General features: G+C 39.9%; 2 protein-coding genes across 5 annotated transcripts in view; one reads left to right on the top strand and one right to left on the bottom strand.

Moving 5' to 3' along the window:
• tns1a (tensin 1a) overlaps positions 1-18,325 on the top strand; it is a 77,987-nt gene that overhangs the window by 54,446 nt on the left and 5,216 nt on the right. For 3 of the 4 annotated variants that reach the window (XM_025062305.1, XM_025062304.1, XM_025062307.1), the window contains 4 exons: positions 11,473-13,113; positions 14,203-14,283; positions 14,807-14,970; positions 15,708-15,789. In XM_025062305.1, the coding sequence (XP_024918073.1) occupies positions 11,473-13,113; positions 14,203-14,283; positions 14,807-14,970; positions 15,708-15,789 (1,968 nt within the window). The remainder of the gene's footprint in view (positions 1-11,472; positions 13,114-14,202; positions 14,284-14,806; positions 14,971-15,707; positions 15,790-18,325) is intronic. The other variant, XM_025062306.1, reaches the window with a different exon arrangement.
• LOC103389565 (lymphocyte antigen 75-like) lies at positions 16,240-18,313 on the bottom strand. Its single transcript, XM_008325019.3, has one exon. It carries the CDS (start codon positions 17,663-17,665, stop codon positions 16,943-16,945), a length of 723 nt encoding a protein of 240 aa, XP_008323241.1. The 5' UTR covers positions 17,666-18,313; the 3' UTR covers positions 16,240-16,942.

The raw sequence follows: 18,325 nt of genomic DNA, 5'->3' as shown, positions 1-18,325 counted from the left end.
TGGACTGACAGAAAAATGACAGAGTTAATCAGTTACTGTAGTTAGACAGAAAAAAACCACTCCTTTCCTCTGAAATAGATTGTATTTACAAACCATTACATGAGTCACCTGGGTTGCCTCCCTTAAATCTGTATTTTACTCCTGATGAACATTCCCTGCCACTGTGCCAGTTTCAAATATTTACCGAACTACATTCACTTCCCTGTTGGCCACTGTTTTTATATTCCAGCCAAATGAAATATTTTGTATGAGCCATTTGGAAATTTTTAGGAAAGTTTTCTGCTCGACATAATTCTTGGACTATTTTATTAATTTGTAGGCTTTTTCTTTTCTATTTTGTCCTGCCACGTTTAGCTTACAAGGTCTAATTAACTTAATCAAATTAATTTCTACTTCTTTTATTCAACAGCCATTTCTACAGTTGCCAGAATGATATCTTACATTTATCTTTTTTTAATTTCTTCTCCACTCGTTTTTTAATCTTTTCATTTCAACGTTACAGTAGATACTTACCACTTTTAGCTCATTACGTTTGGCTACTCCCTGACCCTGATATTGAATTGATTTTTCCATTCCATTTTCTTTACATGTTGTGTTAACTTTAGGTATAGTTTTTCTTGACTTGCCAATTTCTTTCTCTTGGATACCTTTTAAAAACATTTCACTACAATATAATGGAATTAGAAAATGTTGATTATTCAACATTAGTCAAACCTTTCACTATTCTTGGGTGTGGAAAAGTGACTAAGGCTTCTAATTGCATTTTTGGTTAAAAATGTGTTTATTTTTGCTGCCATTTCCTAAACCTCATATACTCTGCCCTTCTGACATTAACCCTTTCAGAAGTGTGTCATAGAAACCTGCTGGGTTTTCTCATTTCAGAGTTGCAGACGAGATACTAAGGTAGTATAGCGTTGCCACAGAGGAAGAGTGTGTGAGTGTGTGTGAGTGTGTGTGAGGCAGTGACAGCACAGACCGTCTTCCTTGTTTTTACTGCCCACCTCCCATATTTGGCCCTGGCCGAGCCCTGCGTGTCTGGAATAGCTGGATGGAGACAGACAGACAGACGGACACACAGTGATAGTAAAACTGGTGCAGAGAATCACAGAGAGGCAGAGGACACACGTCTCATGTAGTGTTGTGACATTTGAGTGTTATTCTTTAAGCCCCTTGAACTTGAATTGAGAAGAAAAGAAACAAGAAAGATAAGGAAAAGAAGCCAACAGTTGATTGATGAGTAGATCTTTAAACCATCAACACATTAATGTTCACATGGCCAGAATAAGTCTGTGATCAAAGCACATTTGAAATGGTTGAAATGGCCTGTTACAGTGTTCATTATAAATGAACTGAACATAAAGAGAAGACCATTTTCTTTGGATGTGCGGAGGACACAGCTCTGTTTGTCTGTTTACTGCGTTTCTAAGACAACATGGTGGCATCCTGGGAGTTTGGCGTCCACATATGGTACAAAATGAGTCATGGAGCAAAAACCACATGTGTGTGGAAATGAGCAGCCTGCAATTTGGGTGCACCAAAACTATGTGAGACCCTGGTTGTCATTTTCACATGCAGGGACACAACTTGACTTCAGAGTTTGATGCACTGAATGGGTTTAACGCACGAATCGTCAGTGTACCTGACAGCAGGAGAGTTTGGATTTGTCTTTTTTATTTGGTTCATTGTTTATTTTGATTTATTGGTCTAATTAAAAAACTCTAAATCTTGTTGTCAGGACCAAGATGATAACAGAAGGCTAGTAGATGCAGTTAAGACGTTCTTTCCTGAGATTTTGCTGTTGTAGCTTGTTCATGTCACTAATGTAGCTTATTAACCTAAACTATGTTTAATTAACCTTAATAAAGGTTTATTAGTTGCTGATTTATTCTCTCAGCTATGAGAAATATATATCCATCCATCCATTTTCATCCGCTTATCTATTACCAGGTCGCGGGGGCAGCAGTCTCCATGACCACCACCCAAACATTATGGTTTGAGTTAAGTATTTATTTAAGATAAATATGGACGCACCACTATTGGTATGGGGACCAACACCTCAGTCAAATACATAAACTCATACTCAAAAACATGGCAATGCAGCGACCTAATACTCTGTTACACTATTCATCAAGTGTAATGCTGTAATAATAATGATAATAATAATAATAATATTTTTTGTCAACATTAATTTTCCCAAAAACAGAATTTGTATTTTAAAAAATGTCTCACAAATGACCTCTCCTCCTGATTCGTCTTTGGCTTCAAACTACTCCTACGAACTAGTAACTAACTACAACTACGAACTACAAACTACTACTACTACAGCTACCACTACTACTGGAGCTGCTACTTCTACTCTGAATCTTTTAAGATACATGTTCTTCCACCATCTGTTTTGTCACATTTTCCTGCACATGACAGCTTATAAATAGAAACATTTATATGGTTTATTCCTATAACATGTCTGCATACCTAACCTTATGGTAAGGTTAAATATTGTTTGGCTGTAAAACAAATAAATGAATGTATGTGTGTGTGTGTGTGTGTGTGTGCGTGTTTCTGCCAGGTGTCCTGCTGACAGCACAGTGAGCTGCAGCAGCAGGTTTAAATCTCAGCACTGTCAAACCCAGCTGAGCTGCTCCTCGTCTCTTAATGCCTCCCTTTCTCCTCCTGTCTGTCCACATGTCTCCTGTCTGTCCACCTCCGTCTCCGACATACACCACCTCTGCCTCACTTCTGTTTACCTAAGTTGTTCATTTGGTTCTTCTCAGTTCACATTTCAACACCCATCATTTGAGCGTCAGCACAGGATTAGTGAAGTTTCTCTGAAGGGTAAAATTGGCACAGTAAAGCTCCCGAAAGTTCAATAATGACAGAGCTGGGTGAAGGTAGACGGCTCCTGATCCTCCTGAGTGAAAGACAGAGAGATTTACCCTGACACAGTCTCCCTGTCTGATTTATGTCTGAATCTGCTGCTCCGCCACGGACGGTTTATTTTGTCTACATACGTAGTTCAGGACACAGATTAATATACTGTCTGTAGCCAATGGTGGATTATGACACATTCAGTCTTAACATTTACTGTAGTTCTGTCTCTCTCTACTACATATACTTTTACCCAACCGTATTACTGACGTTGTAAAGTGTTGGACAAAATGGTCTCCTTTTTGGGAAACTTTGTTTTGAAAAAGAGTTTTTACAATGAATATATTTTCCTAAAACAAATTAAAGACTTTTGGGGTTTTTTTTTCTCCCTTATTGCCTTCGTTGTTACTTTTGTTGTTGTTGTTTTTCCACTGCTAAAACCATGTGCAGGTTTTGTTCATGAGGTTTCTGGTAAACCTTTATCTATTTTTACTAAGATTTTTAATGAGTTTGAATTATAATTTTAAATAATGTTAGCAACTTTACTTAGTTTCATTGCTAAATGAAAGTACTTCAATATTTTATTTTAAAAATGCTTGTTTTTGCTTGTATATTTGTTGATGCCTATTCTGGATAACTGTTGGCTAGTTAGCTTATTTTAGCCTGCTATCATTGATACCTTATATCGTTATGACACCTTCAACCCCGATCTCCTGTTGATTTTTTTACACAGTACGTTTGGGATAACCAGTTTTTTTTGGGGGGGGGGTTGTTTTTTTGAGAAGACTTGTATAATTACTTTAAAACTGAAAGCAAGAAAGAGAAGTTGAAACATGTCTGGTTTTCTATTATAGTTTGACTGCTCTTCTGGAATCTTCAGAGAATTACACTCAGCAGTTAAAAGTAAAGGTGCCACTGAATCTTTTTGGTATTCGGTGAAAATAGAGACATGACATGAAGAGCACATTTGAAACGTGTTGTCAGGGATCAGATGGAGCTGGTTGTCACTGAGACCTGCAGGCAGTCTGGGCAGGTATAGCATTTTATTACAACCATTCAGATGGCAGCCAGGCAGACGCATGACATCAGCCTGAAAACAGTCAGACGGGGATAGCGTCACCGAGCATTAGCTCAAAGTGGGACAGCTGGACACTGAGTGACAGACAGACCGAGGCGCAGACACAGCAAATATGAAACAGCCACTAATACGTCAGCTAATATCTCAGCTTTTATTTCAAATAGTCAAATTAACACTTACAGTATTACAGTATTACTGAATGTTTTAAAAAAGTGAACACCAAATGCAACTTGAACAGCACCAGAAGTTGAGGAGAAAGATTGAAGATCTTCTGCTAAACTGAGCTACAACGCTAACACAGTTAGCCAGTATGGCTAATGATAATAATTAAAATATTATTTTCATAAATGTACAGTTTGAATACTAAAGTTGTAAAGTTATGAGAAAAAGTCCTAACATTTAGAGAAAAAAGTAATTAATTTACTAAAATTAAGTCGTAAATTTACGAGAATAAAGTCATGATATTAGCTCCAATGCGTCATGTCCAAGTGAAACCTTGTTTAAATTACTTATGATTAAATGTCTAATAAATGCTGTTTATCTTGGTGAATAATTGAAGCATAACTGTACTAGATACTCATGTGTCCGTGTAATTCTCTCATCTCCCACAAAACACGTCATCTAAATTTACGACTTTATGCTCATAAATCTATGACTTTACTCTGAAATATTTATTATTTTAATGTTGGAGATTCATGACTTTTTTCCTCATAAAATTACAACTAGCCATATTTCTGAGGTAGCCCAATTTGGGAGATGTGAAATACAGTAGGTGGTATCAAACCATGAGCCCTCTGGTGGCAGGTGGGAGTCCTACCACTGCAACACTCTAATAACTTATAATAAATAATAGACCAAAAAAACATAAATAGGTAATTAAGAAATATCTTAGAAATTGGAGCTAGTTACTACCAATACTGTCATCACATTCTCTTCTGGGTGACTGTCACCTAATACACAAACACGCTGGTGTTTAAGAGAAGTGAGTCAGTTACCAGTCGTGTGCAGACAATGACAGCTGCCTCAGTGGATGTGACATCCTGCTGTCAGATGCCACACAGCTCAGTGACAACACCACACTTTGACACACAGAGGTATCTGCGTGTCTTCTTCTTTGCACGTCATTATGTGTAACTGTGCACGTACTGTAAGATCCACAGGCTGAAGAAAAAAGTGTTCAACACACCTTCCACACTGTTTATTAAAGNNNNCTGCTGAAATCCACAGTGTGAGTCTGTGCAGCCCGCAAAGGCTGCCACAGGAGGCGCTATTAAAAATTGTTCTTTCTCTGTGGCTCAAATTCAGGGCCTTCTGCGTTCAAGGTAGATGTGTAAGTGGCATGAATAGCGCTACACTGTGGAACCACCAACACTATGGAATCATCCAAACATGAGGTCGTACATCAGGTACCTGCAAATTGAATTAATATATGCAAAAAAGGAAAGAAAAAACACATTACGGCCACAATTGACCTAAAATTGAACGGGGCGCCGGGTCTAAGATAAATGACATGTTAAAGTCATGCATAAGGGCTAAAATGCTTTTATCATTTTCTAGCCATCTATTGGGGAAACAAAGGTATTGCAGGGAGAGGCAGAAGTATAATCATAATATTAAAAAATATATATATAATTTGGAAACGTTTGGCAGGCCAAATTAAAAAGCCTAACAGTACCCGGCCCCCGGGCCTTAGTTTGCCCATGCCTGGTACAGGGTGACGTCAGGAGTCACTAGTCACAGAAAAACATTCCCTGTCTCAGGTCTGTATCTTTCATACAGCAAAAACAGAGAGAATTCTTAATACAAATAATTAATACTTCAGGTGTCTTATAATATGATAATCCAAAGAATTCTGTGTTACGACGACATTAACCCAGTGGATCTACTGTACACCTGCCCCCATTGGTCTAAAAATGTAATCATGTATTTCTAATTTCACACTTCTATTTTGTTAAGACCACTTGTCTTAAAGCTCTGTGATGTTGAATTTGTCTTCATGACCTTTGGAGAACATGTGGTTCCTTGGATCTTTCCACTTTGGAACTTTGTGCTTCAACTGTCCCACATTCCCTTCTTTACTGCATGCATTTTCCTCTCTGTACGCCTCTCACACTTCAGATGAGTTCCCACTTTGTGGACGTCCGTATACGTGCAGTATTAGTGCATATGAGTTCATGGACACAGTTATATGTAATAATACACCATGTCCAATAAAGCTCCAGCAGAGGAGCCTGGAATCATGCGTGTCAACCTTAGGTGTGTTTCTAAATTTATAAGAGTCTGCACTTTGTTCACATGGGTTTGGTCCATTTTATAAGGTCATCGTGTGCCATGTTAATGTGGCGGGTTTGGTTTTAGTTTTCCACCCATGCCTGGAAACTCTGAGAAGACGGTGATAAGAATGTGAAGGACAAATGCACCACAAAATAATACTACTAATAAAAAAAAAATTATTAAAAGAATTACTGTAAAATTAAACAGTAGAATTTCAATAAAATGAATGTAAAGTAGGAGGGCAAATATAATAGTGGGAGCCATTAAAAAATTAATGAATTGTAAATTTTATATAATCGGCCAAGTTTTGAATACTGATGAGTCTCAGGTCCAGTTCATAGGTCACAGAATCATTTGGAGTTGGATCATCCGAGTTTATCAAAATGGTTTGTTTTATAAATGTACAATAAGAATTTAAATCTTAATTTAGTTTGTAAGATAAAATCAACTTGACTGTAATTGCATAAGTTGGCACTAGGGGCACTAGAACTTGTTTTTGTGTCATTTACTAATATGATGTGAGGTGGTAGTGTCCCTGTTTACAGCATGTCACACAAAGTTAAGTTGAGCTTTTGGACTAAAGTCGTTTGTTTTCCTTGTTCGCTCCTGAAACTTGGATATGGCTCCGATACTGATCCTGGGTATTGGATCGAGCTGTCCAAACTTTTTTGGACATGGTGTTGGTCTAACATCACTCGTGCATCTCTTGTCTGTGCAAAGGACACTCAAGAGTTTGTCCTCATGTTCCCTTTGGACCTAAGGCTAATTAGCCATATGTGGCTAAAAGGAAACTGCTAACAACATGTGACCTTTGTTGTGGCAACGTATCACCATAAATCATTGAGCACATGTGTTTAGATATTTTTATTAATGTCTATTAGGGCTGAGTAGTGACAACAGTGTATGTATATATTTATACATATGCCCTGTGCGTGTGTGTGTGTGTATGGGTAATGTATAAGAGCAACACCCCTGGAACTTTGGCACGGAACAGCACCTGTCACATAACAGAACACAGAGAACGGACAGGTGTCGTGCTGCTAAAGTCGGAGCTTTAAAACAACGTTATTCTTGAATTTAACGTTCCTGCTGGACTTCAGTGTGGATATGTAAATGAGCAGGGCTGAGAGTGGCTGGGCCACAGTGGTATGTCACTCTGGCTTCACTACAGTAGGAAACACGCCGGTGGTTATTTGTGACGGCTGAGGCTCAGTGACACAACTGGACTATTTTGAGTTCAGCTGCAGCCAGTCATTTCTGACACCAGAGGAAAACTATTTGTTCTCCACAGATGATTGAGCCCCGTGTTTGTTCCACTCACAGACATTATCACTGGATTTACGTGAATTCTACAGTAGCTGCTGGCAGCACACAGTATTTTCTCAAGCTGTGCTACTGTAGAACTGCATTCTAGATGATGGTCGTTGTTTTTATTATTTTTTTATTTTAAATACTGTTAATAAATACATTATCAAAACGATATAAAGTCATTTAATAATGCTGTTAACTGAAAACTGTTAAAATGTAAAAAAAAAAAAAACGTTAAAAAAATCTTCTCAACTTTTCATTTATTTTGCATACCGAGACAAGAAACCCATCAACTACTGTATGGACCACTGTTTCCTTATCTTTTTGCCTTGTGAGCCCATGTTGACTGAACACATTTCTGGCGTCCCTAGAGACATTTTATTTTGAAAATTCGTTTTTGATCTTTTGTTTGATATATTACAGCGCTTCAGTTTCAGCTTCAGTTTGTCCTGTATTTTGTGTATGATTATTGTCTCTCTCAACTCAACTCTTTCTTATCAAATACTAAACATTTCAAGTCACCACATTTCAATTCTAAGTGAACACATAAGGGGTCGCGACCCAAGGTTGAAAAACACTGGTATGTGCTTATACTAAAGTAACAGCAGCTTCATCTAGAAAAACTTATAGTTGAATTTTAGTTTCTCCATAAATGTACTTGAGCTTCACTGTCTTCCTGGTGGACATGACTGTCCAACCCAGTCACATTTGTGACATCAGCTTGTGTTGTGTTTCCCGTTTAAGCCTATGACAAGTCTGTGGCAAATTTAAAGGATGTGATTCTCCCCTTCCCCCTTCAACACCAGCCATCATCACCACTTTTATCTCCTGCTGGTGAGCGAGAGCAAATAGCGAGGATTCAGGAAGACTCCCTCTGGAAACTTCCATACTTGACCTGTGAGTCAGAGCCACCAAAGCTAAATGTTTCTAAAAAAGCCCTAAGCTGCTAATGACGGAAACTTTTTCAGGCTAAAAATGTTGCCCAGTTTTGACTAAAGTGGAAGTACCAAGTCAGCTTCAGTCGTCTTTGCCACATGGATCATCTTTCATTGTCCGGAACAAGGGCATTCCTTCTTCATTAAAAGGTCAGAAGTTAAACTGAGGCGAAAAGATCTCAGCCTGTGGTTAATGGGAACCAGTTTCCCCTGAATGTTTAGAAATCCCTCAAAATAAGACTCCAACCAGGTTATCAGTTCCGGGTACTTTTTGTTATTTCGGTGCTCGTACAGACCGTCTTTGTCCCTGCCCCATGTCCCAAAATCATCCGGACCATGAATAGCAATGTGACCCAAGGACAAAATGTGCCCACAAAGGGTTTTAGTGTTGAACATAAACCTGGTGGATGAAAGGACTAATTTAACGGCAAATATGTTGAGGTTGAGGGCAGCGGAGGGGACACTGGCATACCACCTCCAGTGATGTCACAGCTACAGATTAATGCTATGGACGCTGTGGTTTAGTAGCAATAACAGCAGGGTGGAAGAGATGAGACGCTGGGAGTCACCCACAATGGGTCACACCCCGTGCCCTGAGTTCCTCCCCCACTGCTGGAAGAATCCATGGTGCCAGCTCTCTCCTGTGGGCTGCTGTCAGTGACTACAGCCCCGCCTCGCTCCAGTGGAGCACATGGAGTTGGTGGGTGACAGGAGGTTAGGAATCAGAGAGATGAGGGAAAGTTAGAGCTCCAGTTCACAGAGCTCATTCACACAGAGGCTGTCGAAGCAGGAACATGTGGACGAAGCGCTTTGGATTTAAATGGAACTGAACCAGCAAACAGGAGTTTTTTCTGAATGTGGTTTTTAGAAAGCCCATGCGTGGGTGAGAGTCTTGGGTAAGGAAAACATTTTTTCATTCAAGTTTTCATTTAAATTTGTTTTGTGGTTTGAACCATTTCTAGAACCTAGAACCTTTTTAAAATGTGTACATTTGTACCATTAATCTATGTGTCCACCAAGAGACTCTTTCCAACATCTAAAGATCAGCTGCTTCTTATGGACTGTTTAGGTCTACTGTAAATGCATGCATTACCATATTATAATTCAAATGTATAAGAAAAGAGAAGAAATAAAAGTCATTCCAGAAATAGATAATAGATGGAACCAAAGAACAAACAAGATAGCTGCAAAGCTAACCCAAATTTGACAAATATAGCAAAAATAATTTTAAGCAAAGGTTTAGCCCAGTTACCATGCAGAACTCCTAAAATAAGCCAAAATTATTGGATCTGTGGCACGGAAATATAGAATTGGTTTAAAAAGAAGTTTTAGGAATTAGAGTAAAACTTGCTAAAATACCAAAAAAAAAAAAAAAATGAATTTTTAGGAATTAGAGGAATTAAAACTAGCTAAAATACCAAAAAACAATGCAGAAAACCTAAACCTAAAAAATTAATTAAGCTACTTGTATTTTTTATAAATTATATAGATTTATAGGTGTCTATAAATAAAAAATAAAACTATTTCAGTAGATATGTAAAAACTAATCGACATGTTAAAATTTTTTTTAAAAAAGCCTAAATGCAATAAAGTGATTTAGGATATTTTCCGAGCCACAGACGACACAATTAAGTACACCAGTTGATCCTCAGGCCAGATATTGAGCATGACTTCCATCAAAACTCAATATTTAATTGTTCTGTTATTTGTCTTACACTTGTTCTTAGAACCATTTTAAATGGAACAGTGGTGGAGTTTGCTCTGATTGACAGCTGGCCAGCCAGTGTTTACACTCTCCTGCTCTCTCTAACTCCTGCTGCTTTCTGCTGTGCCTGAGCTTTGTTGACATGGGTTTGGAAATAGCCGCAGCCAGAGTGATCCACCATCTGTCCTCAGGGCTGGCTCAATTTGGACCACCCCCCATATGAGCCCACCATCGCAGGCATGCATTTAACCCTGTGTCACTCTGCAGACTTAGGCCCAGTACAGGAATCTCTACTGTGTTGTGTTCAAATCAGCTGGTTCCTGTCTGAAATGTCAGCTCTGTGTTGTCTGCAAACATGTTTGTTAGGTTTTTGTGCCATAAATAAGGAAATGCAGTGTTTTTAATCTTGTTTCTGTCATGGTTGTAGTTTTGGTAGTTCTCTGTATTCCTTTTAAAAGACTAAAAAACTAAAAAAGGTCACTTTTAGTCGAAACAAGTTAAACCAAAAGGATTCATCAAAAACTGCGAAAAGTGCTGGTTGAGCAAATACAACACACTCATTTGATAAAACAAGTTGGTCAAAGAAATATCTCAGACAGCCAATGGATCGATAAAAAAAAAAAAGGTAAGCCAAAGTTGTATGAAAAACAGGAAAAGTTTAGTTTCAAGATTCCTCAGGATTAGACAAAAAATGGAATTATTACATCTTATGGTTATGCCAATGATATAATTTAATGTAGGTACACAACAGATAACCTAGTTAATAAAGTAGTAAGATACTGTGTATCAAAATCCACAGACCCCCACAACACACACAAATTATATTTTTTATATCAACTTTTCCCAATGACAGGTGACATAGGTTTCATGCAGCCACAGTTACTTTAAACCTCTGATTTTGCTGTATTTGTGTGGTCCATATTAATTTTTACTAACTGTTGAGAATTCCAGGTTGGGTCCCGTTTCGGCAGCCAAAATTCTAGTGGAGGAAGTTTGTTTCCCTCAGCCACAGACGATCAGTGTTACTGGTTCCCAGTGTTACTTTTCCGTTTGGCTCACACACACCAGCTGCTTTAGACAGACCACGGGGGGCTGCACTGACGCAACGTGTCAGGGGCTTCCACCTATTAATAGATGTGGGAAGGAGCTGTGTTGCTGGAGGCTGAACTCTTAGGTCGAACATGAGGGATGCTGGGACAGCAGGGGGTCGTCACAGAGCTGGTGGTACGGCACCATGCTAAAGACATAATGGGTTTAAATTAAGTAAACATAAAACTGTACTCCTATTTTTTTTCTTTCTGTTTCAGATGTTGTTCACACCCAAGGTCCACTGGATGGAAGCCTTTATGCCAGGGTCCGAAAAAAGGACTCGCTGGAGGGAGTTGTCACCATTAATGGCCTCCCTGTCCACGAAACTCCCCTGACAAACGCCAAAAACTCGTTGCAGCACACCGTACACACCGCTGACCAGACACTTCCTGTGACAGGCCACGCCTCCCTCCCTGCTGTGGACCACACCCTCTCAGTGAGCAGCGACTCGGGCAACTCCACTGCCTCCATTAAAACCGATCGCACTGATGAGCACAGCCAGTCTGTGCAGAGCGCAGCCAATCACAACAACCCGACAGCGGCCCACCCTCCGCTCAGTCCACAGGAGAAGAGAGAACTTGATCAGCTCCTGAGTGGACTGGAGGCGCAGACTCACCTCCCGCAGTCTTTCCTGTCCACCTCCACCAGTCCAGCAGTGGGCGTACGTCATTTAGTCCCGGCGCAGGTTCACGTCAACGGTGGGCACACCAGGCTGACCGCAGCTTCTTCCAAAGAGGAGCGGGAAACTGACATTCTTGACGACGAGTTGCCCCACAGCCAAGAAGGAAACAGCGTTGACAGCTTGGGGACAATTTCTTCTCTAGAAGGCCAGGGAACAGCAGCTGACGTCGCCAACCAATCACAGACTCCCGACAGTGGTTGTGAAAAGTTGGGCGAAATGCCGGTGCACGGTGTGCGAACTCCCACTACCATGCAAGAGAGGTCTTTGGACTCAGCATCGCCACAGGGGGGATACAGCAGCTACCAGAATGGAGGGGGGATGTACCGCTCCCATTCCTTCGGTAACCCACCTCCCAGCAGCCCTGAAACCAATCTCAAACGTATGCCCAGGGCCCCCGAGAGGAGCACCAGTAGTCGGGAGGCCGTTCAGAGAGGACTCAATGCCTGGCATCAATACAGCCTCCCAGATGACCCCTTCGGCCCTCCACTGCAGTCCACCCACAGCCTGCCTCACTTCCCCACTCCAGCCTCACAGCGAGACATAGAGCAGTCCATTGAGGCCCTCAACATGCTCATGCTGGACCTGGACCCCATTAACTCCCACATGTCCAAGTCTCACAGCGCCCCCGCTGGAGAGAACACCCTGAATTCATCTCAAGTTCCTTTCTCCCAGACCCTTATCAGACCCTCGTACCAAGCAGACTCCACCATCCAGGGCTACAGCAACTCTGGTTCAGTGAACAACTCCTTCAACCAGCAGCTGAGATCTCCTGGACGAGTGTCGACCGCCTCCAACCAGAGCCCAGTCATGGAGTCTCCGGTCTACTCTCCGCAGAAGCCGAACGCTGGCTACCAACACCCAAACATCACCCCGACACACACGCCTGAGCCCTACCTCCACCCACGCCAGTCCCCCCAGCAGTACCCCTCTGACCCCCCTTTGACTTTCAACCAGCAGGCACCAGTGAAACCTGCAAACTCGCTCCCTGGTGGCAGGATTTCCCACTCCCCGGACCTGCAGGGCTCGTCTCCTTATCCGGGCTACAGCGCCTCCTCTTCTCCTGTGCCAGCTCTAACGCCACAGCCCAAGGATGCCTCGTCTTCCTCCTTGGCCAAGGAACAGGAGGCAGAGGAGGAGACGTTGAACTTAGAAGGGCTGGTGGCTCATCGCATCGCTGGTAAGACTGTCAGACGTTGTCTCTCTAAAGTGAAACTTTGATTTTTGTGTCAATGACAGAGAGAACCAATCACAATCTCTTGGCTTTATGTTTAAAAATATCTGCTCTTTTGTTATTGTTTTCACAGCCTATGAATATTACATAATTCAGACTATACATTGAAAAGCAAGTAAACCTTGGACGTACAGAAATGTAGTCAAGAAATGCCACACAGCTGGTTGGTCATTCGTACATGACCAACATACATTACATACATTAAATCTCATTTAATGTTTGAAAAAAGTTTAGCTTAACTTTTAGCCAAACAAAAAGTAATGAATTGCTAATGGTTTTTAAATAAATACAATTTTTACAAGATAAATAGGCTAATTTAAAAAAAAACAAACATATTTAACATGAATAAATATAATAATATGTACAATAACTTATTCACAGAAACATATATATATATATGTGTGTGTGTGTATACTGTAAATACATATCAATAATAGGTATACTAAATTATCAATGAGTTAAATCATCCCAAATCTCTGCAGTTTCTGTTAGTTACTACTATTTATTCATGTGATAAAGGGAGCTCGAAGGGAGGGGGCGCTGTACCACAGGGGTGACTTGTGCTCGTAAAATTAAACCAGGCACTAAAATATAGCTGAGGTGCTAAAAGAGAAGGCAGGATGAGAGTAAGAATAACACCAGCATTTAAATGCTCCAGCTTCCATACATTGTCTGCATTCACATTTACAAACTGTTAGGTGACACCTAGTGGAGAAATGGTAGAAATTCCAAACCATATTACTTTTTTTATTTTTTTATTTTTTTTATTCTCTGTAATTGTGGAACCTGAACAAATGTAGAAATTGATAAATGCAACACACAGCAGGACTAAAATGGTACAAGAACTGACTCCAGTAGTTTGTAGACTGTAGAAGACTGTGGTTCACTTGCCTTAGACTGTTCTCATTTTTCTTTTCCTCTTCTGTTCAATGCATCTCTCTCTCTCTGTTGTATTTTTGTTTCCTCCTCTTCATCACCTTGCCCTTTCTCCTCCACCTACTCCATCACTGTCCTCCCTCCCCGCTCTGGAAAAAGAGTACAACGCTCGTATTCGGGGCATCAGTGAAAGCATGACATCACAACAGTCTGACCGTCATCGTTCCTATTCCTTCTCTGGTTTGTCCACTTTTCCCTCACTTTTGTTTTTTCCTAACACATTTTATTATAATTTCTCTACTTTAATTTCTTTCCTTTCATTTTTTTAATCTCTTTTCACAGCTTTTTAACTCCATACATGTCATTATCTTCACTTTTTCGTCCAGGTCGTTTTGTCAGAGCAGAGGAGGCGGCATTTTCAAACATGTGTTGAAGGAATAAAGTCTAATAAATAACTTCTATTTGCCTTAAACAATACATTAACAAATACTAAATAATAGAACAAATGTCTACAAACTCTATTTGATTCCATTTAATTCTTCTTTTTCTAATAATTTTAAAGCTCAGTTGAAAAAACAAATTGAATCTAAAGTAACCCCCCTCCCAAAAAATGCGATGAGAAGTACATTTACATTTATTTAAAATTACTATTATTATTACATCAAGGGGCAGTTAGACTGTTATTCAAATATGATTCCTTAAAGGAATAGTTGTATTTACTATTTATTCTGCTTCAAAGTTTGAGAATTTTGGGCTCTTACAGGAGTGCGGTCCAGAGGAATGACCCCAGAAGTGACTCAGGAGACCAGTCGACGTCGGACCACCAGCGAGGGTCAGTACCAGAGCGCCCACGAAAACACCTCTGACGTTCATTCACCTGACTTCTCCAACAATCTGGCTATGAATCCTGGAGGGAGACCAAGAGAGGTGAAGACCCTTTCACTCTAGTCAACATGTTGACACTATATACAAAAGTAGTTGAAACTAGGTATGTGTTGCTAAGTGATGTTGGATGACAAGAGATAAATATTGCAAAAAGAAAAGAAAAAATAAGGCTTAATAACTTGTGTCTGACTAAAAGAAACATTGTTTAATAGAAATATGAATATTATTTATTGTAACTATAACTATAATAATAACTTCCTTCTACTGCTGTTCAAGTTTGGAATTTTATATATATTTCCTTGTCTGTGGCAACTTTTTTTTAACTTTTGTTAATGTGTTGAACTTTGCCATTTGTTTCTATCTGTTAGCTGCCTTTTAGCTTTTTTGCTTACTAAACATTACAGACAACGCTTTTAACTCTACTTTTACTTTGCTATCCTTGGATTTCAATTTAATTTTGTCTATTTTTTAATTTTCTGAGTATGTATATGTACGTATGTATAATATTCAATATTTGTTAGTAACTATTAGAAATGTGTAGCACTCAGTCATTCATTAACAGTTGTTTCATTTATTTATTTTGTAAAAAAAAATCATTTTGCCCTGTTTTCACATACTTTTGTGTAACATGTACAATGTACATTTATCCTAACTTTGATTACACATCAGATATTTATTTATATTATATTTACTGATGCAGTGACGTAGCTCTGTATTTTCCGCACTTAATAAATTATTTTCCTCTTTTTTTCCTCCTTTTTTTTCCTGCTGTCATTAAGGGGCCCATGCATAGCTACCGGGAAGCCTTTGAGGTCAACAAGGGTGAGGGATTTGGAAACAGCCCCACCTTTGGCAGCAGTGGTAAGGTTTCTCCACACCCAGATACTTCCTTTAACACTGTCTTAGGATGGTTGTTCGAGTATTTAAAGAATAAAAACACACAAACTACTTATTGCAGATGTTGATTAAGCGTATCTAGGAAGAAGAGAACGGAAAAGGAAAAGTTAATCAGTGGCATTTACTTTCTTTTTGAGTAGAATCAGTAGCTAAGAAAGTAGAGTCTCCCCTCTCAGTCAACATTCTGCTCCGTCACATTAAAGGCAGCACACTCCATGCCGACCTTACGACACTGTGGCCTCTTGTCATTGAGCCAAGCCTCATAATCCAATGGCCGCCGGTCAACCCACAACCAGCCTCCAGGGATGAAATACAAACCCACCCACATGGCTTGAGCGAAAGCTTTTCTTTCCAGCTGTCCACGAATCAGAAGCAACTCCGTCCTAGAGTCGCTGTGATGCTCCCTGCAGTACCCCAACCCACGTCTTCCTCTCCTTTACCACAACAACGTTGAAGCGAATGAAAGGAAACAAACTGAGCAGCCCTGCATCGTGCCACCACATCTAAAACCCACCAGGTGTGTTATGCCTGGTCATTCCAATCCAGTAGGTGGCACCAACTCCAACAATAATCTGCAGAACCTCATCATTGTCCTGTGAGCTTGGCATATATTGAAAGTATTAGATTTTGTACCATGGCTGTTGTCATCATAAACATTCTGACCAGTCAGTTATTGACTGACGTATTCAGTAATAACATGAAAATGATCACCTTTAACTGATAATTTGTCAGATACAGTATTATCTTGCATCTCCAATAAACACGGTCAGGGCCATATTTTAAACAATCCTATGGTTCAGTTAGGTAATCTGCCTGCTGTAGTTTAGTACCACCTCTAGTTTGTTAGACAAAGAAGACTGGAAACACGTCATCCATTTATTCTTTAAGATACATTTTAAAAGTTTGGGTAGAGTAGAATTTTTAAGATTACAAGTTTCAGTTGCTAATGGTATTTTGCATCGTTTTTACAGGCAAAAAGTCATTCAATTTGGTCATAATTTGTTAAAAAAAACATGATAAAATCGTATTGTCAACAAAAAAACACAAATCTTATGATGAATTAAGTGTAGCGTTACATCCCTATAACAGTATGATTAACATCTCTAAAGGTGAACTGTCAGTAGCAAAGAAAGTAGAGTCTCTCTTCACAGTCCACAGCCCCTGTCCTCAGCTGGTTCTCTGTCGTGTTTAAGGCAGCACACTCCATGAAGACCTGAGGACACACTGGCCTGTTGTCATGGAGCCAGACTTCATAATCCAGCGGTCGCCCGTCCACCCACAGCCAGCCTTCAGGGAAGAAATGCAAGCCTATCCAGACAGCTTCAGTGACTGCATTTTTCTTCATCTCTTTTTGTATTAGGAGCAACTCTGTCTCAGAGGCTACGCTGGCCAGGTCACTGTGATTCCCCCTGCAGTACTCCAGGGCTTCAAGCCACGTCTTTTTCTCCTTTACCACAATCGCGTGAAAGCAAATAGAACGCATCTCTTGATTATCATTTGAATCGTGCCAGCTGCCCCCATAAATCATGCCATATATTTGATTATTGTACTCAGGTTGATCACTTCCCCAGAAAAAAGTGGAGACCCTGCCACCTCCTGACCACATCCAAACACTATCTGTGTTGTTCCAGTTGATTCCAATCCATGCCCGACCACCGAGCTGAGCTGCGATTTTCAGAACCTCCTCATTGTCCTGTACGTTACTGATGACAGCCAGGTCTGTGTATTGCTGCCGACAATTAGTCTGAGCTTCAGGCCAGGACGATCGCTGAGAGACGGATACATACTTCGTCCAAGCTGAGCTCAACAGGAACAAGACGAAGGCCATCATTTGATCCATGACTGTATTGAAGATGTTCAGAATTCTTCAGACAAAGACTCAAAGACTGAGGAGAATTACAAATTATGGCCGGGTTTTTAAAGACATCCATGCATGTATTTACATAAAAGACGTGGCCCGGACTTTGTTTGGTCTGGTAACATTTGAATGTCAAAAAGTCAAATATAGGGAATCAAAGCATTTCACACACAAAACAGAATTAGAATGGGACGTTATAGGTAATCATAGGTATAGATATAAATAATAGATAAAAAAAATAATAATAATGATGGCAAAAACAGAACAGAAAGTTTTTTTAAAGAGCTTAAATACTGTTCAAGGTTAGCAATAAAACAAAACAAGATTGCACAAACACAGCCCAGATATAGCAAAGATACCCAGAAAAAATGGAATAAATGCTCAGCTTTAGCAGCATTTCTAGCTACGTCACACAGTAGAGTGATTCCAACAGACGTGATTGGGGAGGAGAGAGGGAGTGTTACAATAATAACATCACACTGGAGTGTTGTTTTGTTCACATTCTCTGACCAAATTCTGATTTGTTTGAGGCAAATCAGGCGCCGTCCGCCTTCAAAGGAGGCAAATCACATTTTTGAATAAGAAAGAAAAATAAGAACAAATGTCAATGTTGTGTTTTTTTCTGGACTCCAAACCTTTAAA

Source organism: Cynoglossus semilaevis, chromosome 14 (genome assembly GCF_000523025.1).
Source record: "Cynoglossus semilaevis isolate Cse_v1.0 chromosome 14, Cse_v1.0, whole genome shotgun sequence".
NCBI classification, from domain to species: Eukaryota; Metazoa; Chordata; class Actinopteri; order Pleuronectiformes; family Cynoglossidae; genus Cynoglossus; species Cynoglossus semilaevis.
The sequence above is the reverse complement of the archived record's forward strand: the minus strand, read 5'-3'. Positions and strand labels throughout refer to the sequence as shown.

Excerpts from the sequence above, each read along its gene's own strand:
- LOC103389565 (XM_008325019.3), bottom strand. The coding sequence starts at position 17,665 with ATGGATCAAATGATGGCCTTCGTCTTGTTCCTGTTGAGCTCAGCTTGG.